At 48.4% G+C, this 12,657-nt stretch overlaps 3 protein-coding genes across 6 annotated transcripts in view; 1 reads left to right on the plus strand and 2 right to left on the minus strand.

The window, feature by feature from the left end:
• Window positions 1-1,368: 1,368 nt before the first annotated feature.
• DPEP2NB (DPEP2 neighbor) lies at window positions 1,369-3,114 on the minus strand. Its single transcript, XM_047790987.1, has 2 exons — window positions 3,048-3,114; window positions 1,369-1,673 (listed from the first exon to the last, which is right to left on the minus strand). Exons 1-2 carry the CDS (start codon window positions 3,112-3,114, stop codon window positions 1,369-1,371), a joined length of 372 nt encoding a protein of 123 aa, XP_047646943.1.
• A 3,625-nt stretch (window positions 3,115-6,739) lies between these two features.
• DDX28 (DEAD-box helicase 28) lies at window positions 6,740-8,619 on the minus strand. Its single transcript, XM_047790008.1, has one exon. It carries the CDS (start codon window positions 8,591-8,593, stop codon window positions 6,971-6,973), a length of 1,623 nt encoding a protein of 540 aa, XP_047645964.1. The 5' UTR covers window positions 8,594-8,619; the 3' UTR covers window positions 6,740-6,970.
• A 51-nt stretch (window positions 8,620-8,670) lies between these two features.
• DUS2 (dihydrouridine synthase 2) overlaps window positions 8,671-12,657 on the plus strand; it is a 44,537-nt gene continuing 40,550 nt past the window's right edge. Inside the window, exons 1-3 of one of the 4 annotated variants that reach the window (XM_047790816.1) lie at window positions 8,671-8,742; window positions 10,531-10,607; window positions 12,408-12,535. In XM_047790816.1, coding sequence (XP_047646772.1) covers window positions 12,410-12,535 — 126 coding nt within the window. In that variant the 5' untranslated portion in view covers window positions 8,671-8,742; window positions 10,531-10,607; window positions 12,408-12,409. The other 3 variants (XM_047790818.1, XM_047790817.1, XM_047790819.1) reach the window with 3 other exon arrangements.

Here is a 12,657-nt window from a genome sequence, read left to right on the forward strand (position 1 = left end):
CTTGCATCTCTCACAAGCACCCTATCTTAATTAATCTATTTCTTGCCTATGAAAAAAATAATTTTATTGAAGTAATTGATTTACAATGTGTTAATTTGTTCTGTATAGCAAAGTGATTCAGCCTTACTTATGCACATTTCCATTCGCATACGGGTTATCACAGAACATTGCATGGATTTCCCTGTGCTCCGCGGTAGGTCCCTGTTGAGCATAGGAATGCTCTTCTATCATCTCTTCACAATCCCCTCACATCTCCACTGAAATGTCACCTCCTCAAAGGAGCCTTCCCTTGACTACCTTGGGTAACATAGCAATCCCTTATCACTCTATCCTCTTAGCTTACTTTACTTTTCTTTATAGCAATTATAATTACATGAAATTATATTCTTTGTCTCCTCCTTTAGTTTGTGGGTGCCATGAGGAGAGGGCCTTCGATCATCTCATTCAGTGAAATATCCGAAGCAACTAGCAACAGTGGCTGGTATGTAACAGGTGCTCAATATATATTTGGAGGATGGATGAATGGCTAGACGGAACAGTATCTCCTCTACACACACACACACAAACACACACACGTGTCATTGCAGGAGCCACTTAGTTAGAAATTGCACCCAAGAGTCCTTTTTAGAGGCAAAAGATCTCAGAGGACCATGTACTCCCTTTGAGAATATACAATAAAGGAAACAGGGAGGTTTAGGGCCTGGCCTTGGACAAGCTGGATTTCAAGTCAAACGCCGTTACAGAGAAACATTTTATTGAGTGGAAAGGGACCCATCTGGGGCCAGAAAGGGCTGAGAATGAAGGAGCCTGTGAGCCTCGGGGCAGGGCGGGTGCTGCTTGACTCCATCCCGTTCTTGCCCCAGGGGGCAAGTCTTCCTGGGTCCTGAGATCCCAGGCAGGGGACTCTTTGGGTAGCCAGTTTCTGAAATTTCTTTCAGTTTCAAAAAGCCCAGGGCCCCCTGGTTTGTGTTGGTGGCCACTTGTAACAGCTCAGGGAAGGAGCCCAGGAGGTAGACTGGGCCCCTGCTGAGGCCACTCTGCACCCTCACTCTGTTCCTGGATCCTCCTTGGCTCACAGAAGGTAGACTTTTTTTTTTGTCTCCCCACGAAGGGACTCCTAAGGATTGGGGGGAAGGAACAATCAGGTTTTCTTCCAGGCCAGCCTCAGCCCTGGGATGTTCAGAGCAGACTCTCATTTCAAACCTCAGTTTCTGAGGCTCCTTGCTTGCAGCCTTTTGGAAGGAAGAAGGCTCCTTGCTGAGGAAGGCTCAGGAAGAACAGAACAGGTTCTAATCTCTGGTAGTGGGCAGTGGGGGGATCACTGCAGGAAGAGGCATTCACTGCCTTAGGCCCTCTCTTCAGAGCAGCTCAGCCAGCAAGCTTCTGCGGGGTCATTCTCCTGCCACTATGCTGCAGTCGCCGAATTTTGGGGCTGGAACAACCTAGGTCTTTGTCTGATTCTGCCAGAGGTCGCCGTCTCTTGGGAGCGCGGCTGGGGACTGGCTTCTCTGCTTCTGCCTTTGTTGGGGTGGACACAGGAGCATCCCCATAGGCCCGGTAGCCACCAACCAGGCAGTATGTCTCTCCATGCCAGCCCACTTGGGTTTCTCCACACCCTCGGTAGAGGACATGGTAGTGACCAGGTGTAGGAGGAGAGATGGGAGCCACTGCTACTGCAAAGAAAATCAGAAATGATCAGAACTGTGCTCATCTCCTGCCAGACCCTCCCTTTTCTCATGTCTCTCCCAGTTTGTGGCTGAAACCCTTTAGTCTACTTATATCCAAAACATAGCCTTGTTTCATCACCTCTAACGAGTCCCTAGAGAAGGGACATTGGCTGCAAAGGCAATTCCTAGAGCTGATGGCTGTGGTAGATGAGGAAATCTATTTGTCATTCCCAGAAAAAAATAGTAGGACCAGAAAATAATTGCCATCAGGATCCTCTCCATCTCTCTCTTCCACAAAAGAGAAAACATTTCTAAAGGTTTGTCACTTCTGAGGCTTTCAAGTTTTGGAAAAAAATAATCTTTTTTTTTTTTTTTTGTCTCTCTGTCTTTTCTAGGGCTGCACCCGTGGCACATGGAGGTTCCCAGGCTAGGGGTCTAATCGGAGCTGTACCTGCCAGCCTACACCACAGCCACAGCAACTTGGGATCCAAGCTGTGTCTGTGACCTACACCACAGCTCACGGCAACGCCAGATCCTTAACCCGCTGAGCGAGTCCAGGGATCGAACCTGCAACCTCATGGTTCCTAGTCAGATTTGTTAACCACTGAGCCGCGACGAGAACTCCAGAAAAAATAATCTAATATAAATTGGTTAAGAGCCCCTCCCACCTTGGCAACCCCTCTGGGCCCTAGTCATACTGCCTGTTTCAACCACACTGAACTCTAGTCCTCTGATACTTTTATCTAGATTAGAAAAAGGCCAAATACAAGGCAGAGTGACCATGAGATTCAGAACCAGTATGTGGGTATCCAGTCTAGGTTTACATCAACCCCACCTCCTGGGACACTCTTTCCTCAGCCTTCCAGGCTCCTTAGCACTTCATCACTCCTCTTGGTTCTTCCATTCTTCCCACCAGTATGGCACCACACTTTCCCCCAGTACTTAGCAGCTCAGTTTGGGATGTGACTTGAGGGGACCCATGTAGATGTCTACAGGACAGCACAAAGCTGCCTGGGTTTAAAAGTGCAGTTAAGGAGCGGCCTTCTTCCTCAAACTGCCCCATTTATCATTTGCCAACAAAAATGCACTTGACTTTTGCTAAGGGGCCAATCAGGAAAGGGTCTGAATGACAGCATCCAGTAGCCCAAAGGGGAAGGCTACAGTTACAAAGATTAGAGCTTTTCTGCACACTTTCCAGAGATGACATTTCACTTATTTTCAGCTGTGAGCACTGTGGGTCCCTGAGGGTGCCCCAGGCCACTTTCTCCAAGGGAAAGTGCTGAGGTGTGTATGGTGGGCAAACCCAAAGGGAACACATGGAAGCCAGGTGAGCTTGTGTGTCCACCAAGCCTCTTGTACAGATGCTTGAGCTTGGCCTACCTGCTGCGCTGCCCTCCCAGGGGACAGAGGACAAGTTAGAGTGAATATAGAAGATCCGATCAGACATTCTCTCTCAGGTAGGCAAAGGGATAGGAATCTGGTGGAGAACTGGTAGGCAGGTTTCTCCAAGAGCAGCACGTTTGCGTAGTTACACTGCCATGGAAACTGAGAAGGTCTGTGAGGTCATCACTACCCGTGAGGTCATACAAGGAAGCTGTGACTTGAGGGGCAGGCTGCAGGCTCTCAGGGTTTTGTGGAGAGCAGGGTGGAGGCAGAGAGGTGCCCTGTCTGGCCCCTCACACCTGGGCCTCCCCACCCCTGCCTAAGTCTAGTAGCCACTTCCTAGGGAGCACAGCCCTAGGAGCCACAGGAGGGCAAGAGAAGCCCACCTTCTGAGATTGGCTTGAGAGGCAAGATTAACCGAAGAATTAGGTTGTATGGCAGTGACCGTAAGTCAGAGAGGCAGAGGTTTATGTAGACTGGGATTCAGGGAAGGCTCCTTAGCAGTGAGCCTGAAGGACAGGTGAGATCTGCACCCATGGAGAGGTGAGGGAAGACGTTCCATTTTGGAAGAATAAAAGCAAAGACACATTCTTCTCAATCTTGTCCTGCCCCAAATAAAAATTCATAGAACCCTGGAGTTCCCGTCATGGTTCAGCAGTTAACAAATCCGACTAGCATCCATGAGGACTCAGGTTTGATTCCTGGCCTCACTCAGTAGGTTAAGGATCTGGCGTTGCTGTGAGCTATGGTGTAGGTCGCAGACATGGCTTGGATCCCATGTTGCTGTGGCTTTGGTGTAGGCGGATGGCTATAGCTCTGATTGGACCTCTAGCCTGGGAACCTCTATGTCGTGGGTGTGGCCCTAAAAAGACAAAAACAAATAAAATAATAGAACCCTCACACTTTTTTTTTTTTTTTTTGCTATTTCTTGGGCCGCTCCTGCGGCATATGGAGGTTCCCGGGCTAGGGGTCGAATCGGAGCTGTAGCTGCCAGCCTACACCAGAGCCACAGCAACGCGGGATCCGAGCCGCGTCTGCGACCTACACCACAGCTCACGGCAACGCCGGAACCTTGACCCACTGAGCAAGGGCAGGGATCGAACCCACAACCTCGTGGTTCCTAGTCGGATTCGTTAACCACTGCGCCACGCCGGGAACTCCCAAGAACCCTCACACTTTTATAGCTGAGCACTCAAAAAACTAGGAGGTTAAGGGACCTTGCTAAGGTTACACAAGTAGTGGAAAGGTGTCCTGCTCAATGGTAGGTGCATGTGGGGGCTCTGGATTTACAGCTTATAGGAGTGTAAGGGCAAGCTCACCCCATTTCAGAATGACACTGGGAGAGATGTTAAAGTTGCTCAATGAGGGTCCTGAGGGTTCTGAATGATTTCACACAGTGGGAATGATGGGCCCTTTATTTTTTTTTCCTTTAATTTTTTTTTAGGGCTGCACCCATGGCATATGGAGTTTCCCAGGCTAGGGGTCACATTGGAGCTACAGCTGCTGGCCTATACCATAGCAGCGCCAGATCCCAGCCGTGTCTGCCACCTACACCATAGCTTGCGGCAACGCTGGATCCTTAACCCACTGAGTGAGGCTAGGGGTGGAGCCCGGAATCTCATGATTCCTAGTTGGACTCATTTCCCCTGCACCACAACGGAAACTCCTTTTCTTTTTTTCTCCAATGGGCTCGTTTTAATATGAAATTCAAAACAAATTCACCACAAAATGACAATCTAATCATTACATTCCCCTCTCTGCTCAAAGATTATAATCCTCTCTCCTACCACCATAAAAGATATGATACAGGCTCAGCAGCAGCCCATGTGAGAAACATCATCAACACTGTGAAGAGGTGTTACTAAGATGATTTGGTTTGACTCAGAGAAGCAGAGAGACAGCTCTCTCCTTAGCCTATCAGGCCCACAGGAAACAATCTCTTTGGGTCAGCCTTTGATGCAGTGTGGCAATGAGAGATAACCTTAAGGAGGGGCTTCCTGTGGCTGATCTTGAAAGAGCAAAGATGGAACATTTGTTTATTGGAACTGTGGCAGAGGGGATATGCCCAGAAGGTAGAGATTGCTTGGGCTGTTACTTTAGAGGTTGGGCAACCCTGGTTGAGAACCACAGCATCTTCTCTCTACTCCTAAATTGCTTGAGTTAGCGAGTACATGTTAGGACAGCCAAAGTCAGGCCTTAATAGAGCAGACTGCCTTTGGGAGTGTGAGAAGGGAAAATAGGCAGAGGAAGGCTCTGGAGGTTTGTTGTGGTAGGTGGGCCAGTATGAGACCATTCAAGTACTCCAAGCCTCCGGAGATTACTTGCTTGAGAGCATCCTTCTGATGTGGTGGGGCTACTACCTAGCTAGGCCTCTGGGGAAGGCTGAATAAATGGTTTATTAACGTAAGAGTGTGGGAGACTCCCCTGGGAATTCCACAAAACAACTTAAAAAGACATACGTGGATTCTTGGGCTAACCCTCAGAAAACTTATCCAGATCTGGATTAGGGCTCAGGAATCTGCACTTTTAACAAACTTCCTGGTCCATGGAGAGAGTGACCAAATTACTGTCTATCCTGGGTTGCCTTTGAGACAAAGTGGATAATATTAAACACTGCACTAGGGAGTTCCTGTCGTGGCGCAGTGGTCAACGAATCCAACTAGGAATCATGAGGTTGCAGGTTCAATCCCTGGCCTTGCTCAGTGGGTTAAGGATCCGGCATTGCTGTGAGCTGTGGTGTGGGTGGCAGACGCGGCTCAGATCCCGAGTTGCTGTCGCTGTGGTGTAGGCTGGCAGCTACAGCTCTGATTCAACCCCTAGCCTGGGAACCTCCGTATGCCACAGGAGCGGCCCAAGAACTGGCAAAAAGACAAAAACAAAAAACAAACTGCACTAGGCATAGATGTAAAGAGGGAATATTCAAGGCAAAGAGAGATGTAGTTATTCTGTGCATGAAACATATGTGACAAAAGCTAGCATGGTGGTTAAAAAACACAACCTTTGGGACACAGACCAGATTCTATCCTACTTGTGTGATTTTGAGCAAGTTCTTTTGTTCTTCTGTTTCTTTACATGCAAAGAGCTATGATTGTACATGTAGCACAATATTCTTTTTTGGTAAAGGTTGTTCTGGGTCCATTTCTGTTCTCTGCAACTTAATCCTTCTCAGTGTGCAAGTGGTTTTAAGTTGTCTTGTGAAATAGTACATTTGACTTTCATCTGTTCATTATTTAGGCAAAGCTTATATAATGCTGCAGAGACTAGAACCTAAGAGATAGTGAGAGGAGGCCATAAGCTTATTTTGCCAGTTTTGTAAAAAAGTTTAGTCTTCTCTCCTCCTCTGCCACCAAGAGATGAGAAAGAAGAGAGATGGAAATGCACACCTAGCAATACCCCGTGTCAGTCTGCCAGTACTTCCCAGACAGATTTCACCGAAAGTGCCTAAGCTTGCCATTGTTGGTGAAGAAGATGTCTCTCTACTGCTAGTCACATCCCATTCTCCTCTTGATGGCTTAGTGGATGTTTTGGGGGCAGGAAATAAAATCTAAACTAAAACATCAATTGAAAGAACCTTTATCTTAGGGGTGGAGGTTCGGAGTGTAAATCTCAGAATACAACAAATTCTGCCCCAGTGGAAACTATCACCAAGGGATGCCTATAAAAACATCACTTATTGTTAGAAATCATGATGTAATACAAAGCCAAAATCGACTTTATTTTTCACATGAAAGACCACAGACAGCCACACTCAGCAGTTCACCTTTCAGTGCTGGCCGGGAGCTTTATCTTCTGAAGCCAGAGAGTAGCCCAGGCCTTCAGGAAGGGGAGCAGGCTGTCCAGAGCGATGACAAGTGTGCTCACCTACCCAACACACACAGGTAAAGATCCCTGCTTTGGCATCATACTAAAGCCGGCTGTAATCAGGTTTGCTGAGGCAAAGGCTCTCTCACTGAGGACCCTAGTCCTGGAAGGCTTCTCCTCCGGCGGGCTGCCAGCTCAATCTTCTGAACCAGGCTCACATCCCAAGGGTGGGTCACAAAGCTGATGACAGTGCCTGGCACCTTGCTTCCCACACGGCCCACCCTCCCTGCTCTGTGGATGTAGTCTTGCAGGGTAAGAGGGAAGTCATAATTGATAACTAGCTCCACCTGGGTGCTGTCCAGGCCCCGAGAGGCGATGTCTGTGCAGAGAAGTATGTCTTGGGAGCCCCTCTGGAAGGACTGGAAGATACCTGCCCTCATTGAGGCTGGCATTTGTCCCTGAAGTCTTAAGTGTTGGATTTTGTGGTCATCCAGAATATATCCCAACCAGTTCACAGTACTGGAGCTATTACAGAACACCAGAACAGTTCCTGCGGACCCAGTCCTATATGCTCTGTCATGCTGCTTGAGGATCTGCACCAACTCAGTCACCTTCTCTGCCCCCTTCAGCCTCATGAATGTCTGTTTGACATGAGGCATGATGCAGTGGAGCTTGGAACTGGTGATGGTGGTTAGAGAGTCTAAGCAGGCAGCTTTACTCAGAAGCTGGCTTACACCTTCAGGAAATGTGGCCCCTACCAGCACTAACTGAGCTTTGGGATTGAAGGGGTCTTTTAAGTCAGCTGGGCCTTCTGCTATGTGGCTCTTCTCCAAGATGTAGTCCACCAGTTCCAGAAAGCTTTCATCCAATAGTGTGTCTGCCTCATCCAACACCAAGAAGGAGAGCTGCTCCAGGCTGATCAGCTGACTTTTCAGGCCCTTCCACAGAGCCCCCGGAGTGGCCACTAGTACATCTGCTGGAGGCTGTTTGGATAGTTGCAGTCTGATCCTACTCATGCCATGGCCTCCCCCTAACTCCCGCACCTGGAGGCCCAAGGAGCTGCCCAAGGGCTGGGCCACAGCCCGTACCTGTTCAGCTAATTCTCGAGAAGGCACAAGAACCAGGCCTCGAGGAGCAGGGATACGACAGGAGTCCAGGCTTGGCTGGCCCAAGAGCCGCTGAAGCAGAGGTAGCATGTAGCCAAGGGTCTTGCCACTGCCGGTCTCCGCGGCGCAGAGGATGTGGCGGCCACCAAGTAGAGGGGGAATGGTACTTGACTGAACGGTTGTGGGCCGAACGATTTCGGGAGCAGCCTCTTGCAGTGCGCTCAGCACGCGGGGCTCCAGACCCAGATCGGCAAAGCTGTCCTTGGACGAGAGGTTCCGCAACGCTGGGGCCTCCTGTTGCTTGCGCTCGATTGAGAAGTGGTCCTGGCGGGCGCGCCGATTCTTCCAGCCACGTGAAGCGAGTGGTGCGGGCTCCCAACGGCCCAGCGTGAGACGCGCCGGCTGGTTCAACTCCGGCCGCCGCGCCGAGATCAGCAGCTGGCCAGGTCTCACCAAGACCGGCCGCGGGGGGCCCTGCTGCCCACTCTGCCGCTGTTCCTGACGCCGTTGTAGAGCCCGCGGGATGCGCACCACTGGCAGGGGCTCGTCAGGACCGCGGACCGTTAGATCCCGTCGAGGCGCCAGATGCAACCGAGTCACGAGCGATAACAGCCGAAGCTGGAGTGCTAGAGCCATGGTCCCCGTGCTGCCGGAGAGGCGCAAGGCAGTGACGTCACAGATGCGCCAAGGCTTTGAGGACGGTGGCTGACGCGGCTCAGTAAAGCATGCGGAATAGGCGAACTGTGAGGAGCGAGGGAGGATCTGTAGAGTTCAGCAGCTGCAAGGTCTGTAGGCCCGAACCGGGGGTGGTGACGTCCGGGCTCGGGCCAACCGTGGGGAGAGGTGCACGATTGAGGCAGTACTGGGGTTCGGCGTTACGAGGCGATGGGGTCCTGGCATTACGAACCAGGAGGGCGGAGGACTTCTGGCGGTATGATGTCCGATCCCTGCGATTCTTCTCTGTCGCCTTCAGAGCTCCTGTGATATCTTGTCCAGTTATGGTCTCCCTCCTGTAAACTCCTAGGGTGCGGCGATGTTTTCCCAGATGTGGTCTCCGTGTAAGGTCTTTTAATACAAGTAGTTAGTGAGAGTTTGAATGAATGATCAGGCCAGGGGACCTAGATTAACTCTTTTCCACCAGGCCCTCGGAGAGCTGAGGGCCCAGAGAGCAATCTGATGGCCTTCAGAGTATCCTCTCTTCAGTCTTTATTTCAAGAAAACTCATTTCTTCATACTTTTCCCCTTCCTCTTCAGCGGTGGTTCACTCTCCACTCCTTTGTCACCCTTTCCAACTTCTCATCAAGAACCCACTACTTCTTCAGTTAGCTCGCTCACCTCCACTGGCTTCCCACTCACCTTACCTAAATTACTTGACTAGTAGTGAACCACGTACTGCTACCAGTATGTGGTTTGTCTCACAAAGCCATGGTCAGACAAAATATTTTACTTAAATTTAGTTGTTCAGGTTGCAAAAAAGCCCTACACTGTTGGTACTTGAACAGATCCAGAAAATGGGTGTCTGATCATTTCTGTAGTCTTCAGTGCCTGGGGTAAAAAGATAAGGTAAATGTAGATAAAGCATCTGGGTGGTTCCTAACTTCTGGAGAATGAGTTGTAGTATCATCAAATACCATTATAAATACTATTAAATTTCAGATAGCGTTTTGACGCACAATTAAGTTTTCTGGAGAGTTACCTGTTAAACCAGCAGAGGAGAAGTTTTGGGTGAACAAGATCATTGGATAGAGCAGTGGCTCTTGACTGAGGGTGATTTTGCCCCCACCTTTCCCCTAAGACATTTGATAATGGCTGGAGACATTTTTGTCACATCTGGGGAGGTGCTATAGGCTCTTCCTTTGGATAGAGTCCAGGATGCTGCTAAATAATGAACAGGACAGCTCCTTCCAAAAAAAGAATTATCTGGCTCAAAATGTCAATAGCGTGCTGTTGAGAAACTTTGGGTAGAGGATGAGGACTGAAGAGAGGCTGAGGTTACCACATGTGCTTTCACTTCAGGTAGTGACATTTGCCAGACTCTTGTGTGGTCCTGCTCATTCTGTAGCAGGCATATTTATGCTGTTGCTTATCATGCCTTTGAGATCAGGAAACCTCAGGAGGGCCCTGCAAGTCATAAACACAGGAAGGAGTGATTCAAGAGGGTGATGCTGGAGAAGAGAACTTTAGGGAGAGTTGTCCTCATGTGTTTGGGGAATGTGCCGGATGGAAAAGAGATGAGGTATGCTGTGGGGATGTACCATTCTAAAAAAGCAGACTGGGTCTGATGCGTGACAGGGAGTCAGATTCTGAAAGATGGCTGTAGCAACTAAAATTGTGCAAATCTGTCTTGAGAGTGCTGGGTTTTTCTGTCATTGAAAGGTTCATATACAGGCTGATTACCACTGATAGGTGATATGCTAAAGGGAGTTCATATAAAGGATGCTCCAAGATGTGATTCCACACTGCTTTTATGATTCTTTCTAGGAACTCAGAGCTCCCTGTTCCTTAGCTGAAGAGCTCCTTGGATGTCTGCTCTGACAGATTTTATCCATTGATGTGTGCCACTGTTTTTTCAGATAGTAAACAAAGAATTGCTTTGCACCAAGCCAGAACGGACACATTGAAGGAATTATCCGAAAAGAATAATACATAGGTATGTATTTACATTTGACTTTTGTCCAGATATTTGGGACAGAGTAGCTCATTAGTGTCTGCTTTCTCATGCTTGAGCCCTTATAATGGGATTACCTCAAAAACATCACAGGGATGGGAGCCTAAGTCTGTCTCTGTCTCTGTCCATGGGCCCTAGATTCTTCTTGTGATTTCTTTAGATACTGGTAAGGCCCCTCTCTTTTCCTCTTGCTCACAGCAAACACTGAGTAACTTATAGTTGCTATTGAGATATATATTTTATAGCATAGTGCTTTAGAAATAAGGCAGGCTTACTTATTGTGGAAAAAAGTGTAAGCTTCTGGGTGTAGCAATCTAATTTGGTAATATTTTGCAAGGGCTGCCATGGTAACTTATGTTGCCTGGTTACTCCCTAAGTTTATTTTAATTTTTATTTATTTTTTTATTAAAATATAGTTGATTTTACTCTCTAAGTTTTTTTTTTATTTTTAGGGCTGCATCCGCAGCATGTGGAAGTTCCCCGGGTAGGGGTTGAATCAGAGCTGCAGCTGCCAGCCACAGCCACAGCCACAGCCACAACAATGCCAGATCCGAGCTGCATCTTCGACCTATACCACAGCTCACAGTAACCCCAGATCCTTAACCCACTGAGTGAGGCCAGGGATTGAACCCACAACCTCATGGTTACTAGTCAGATTTGTTTCTTCTGCACCACAGCGGGAACTCCTGTTTTGTACAAACTTAGTAGAAGATGCCCTTAAGACATCTGAGTGTTTTTTTTTTTTTTTTTAATCTTTTGAGGGCCGCACCTTTGGCATATGGAAGTTCCCAGGCTAGGGGTTGAATCAGAGCTGTAGCTACTGGCCTATGCCACAGCCACAGGAACGCCAGATACAAGCTTTGTCTTCGACCTACATCATAGCTCACTGAAATGCTGGATCCTGAGCAAGGCCAGGGATCGAACATACTATATTAATTATTTGTTATGCTTCTTTTTTTCTCTTTGCCTGTTTCCCCACTGGAGTGAAAGCTCTACCAGAGCAGGACTTTTTGTCTGTTTTGTTTTCTTTTTCTTTTTTTGTGTGTTGTTTATCTCTTTAGGGCTGCGCCAGCAGCATATGGAGGTTCCCAGGCTAGGGGCTGAATTGGAGCTACAGCTGCCAGTCTGCATCACATCCACAGCAACTTGGGATCTGAGCTATGTCTGCCACCTACATCATGGCTCATGGCAATGCCGGATCCTTAACCCACTGAGCGAGGCCAGGGATCGAACCTGCAACCTCATGGATACTAGTCGGGTTTGTTAACCACTGAGCCACAACAGGAACTCCTGTTTTGTTTTCTAATGTATCTTGAAAGACTAGGATAGTGACTGGCACAGACTAGACACTTAGTAAATATTAGTTGGATTTATGAATGAGCATGCATTATTTTTATGATCAGAGAAAAGGAAAACAAGTGCGTTAAGTGCTGCATTTTGGAGGAAGAAGGAAAGCCTGCTCTGGATAACAGAAGAGATTTTCTTTCTTTTTTTTTTTTTAATTTTTTTGATTTTTAGAGCTGTGCTTGAGGCCTATGGAGGTTCCCAGGCTAGGGGTCTAATCGGAGCTACAACTGCTGGCCTACGCCACAGCCACTGTAACATCAGATTGGAGCCACATCTACGACCTATAGATGGATCCGTAACCCACTGAGTGAGGCCAGGGATGGAACCTACAACCTCATGGTTCCTAGTCTGATTCGTTTCCACTGCGCCACGCGAGAACTCCCAGAAGATATTTTCTTCATTTGAATTTCTGATTCTTGTTCTCCATTTCTTCAGGAATGATTGTGAATAGCCTCTCCCTGTGCTACCACAACAAACTCATCTTAGCCCCTATGGTTCGGGTAGGGACTCTCCCAATGCGGCTGCTGGCCCTGGACTATGGAGCAGACATCGTATACTGTGAGGTAAGGGGCTCCTGATTTTCCCAGAGAGCTTTTCTTCAAGCGCAGCCTCCCCATCTGTGGGTGGGAGTGGTCAGGAGTTAGGGGAGGTAGAGTGGGCACTCCCTTCACAGGGCTCCCTGAAG

Source organism: Phacochoerus africanus, chromosome 8 (genome assembly GCF_016906955.1).
Source record: "Phacochoerus africanus isolate WHEZ1 chromosome 8, ROS_Pafr_v1, whole genome shotgun sequence".
In the NCBI taxonomy this organism is placed as follows: Eukaryota; Metazoa; Chordata; class Mammalia; order Artiodactyla; family Suidae; genus Phacochoerus; species Phacochoerus africanus.

What these genes read in the sequence shown, in the direction of transcription:
- DPEP2NB (XM_047790987.1), bottom strand. Translation starts at nt 3,114, where the DNA reads ATGTCTGATCGGATCTTCTATATTCACTCTAACTTGTCCTCTGTCCCC. An exon ending in CTGGGAGGGCAGCGCAGCAG is followed by an intron (nt 1,674 to 3,047) that starts GTAGGCCAAGCT and finishes TTTTCTTTGCAG; the next exon opens with TAGCAGTGGCTCCCATCTCT.
- DDX28 (XM_047790008.1), bottom strand. Translation starts at nt 8,593, where the DNA reads ATGGCTCTAGCACTCCAGCTTCGGCTGTTATCGCTCGTGACTCGGTTG.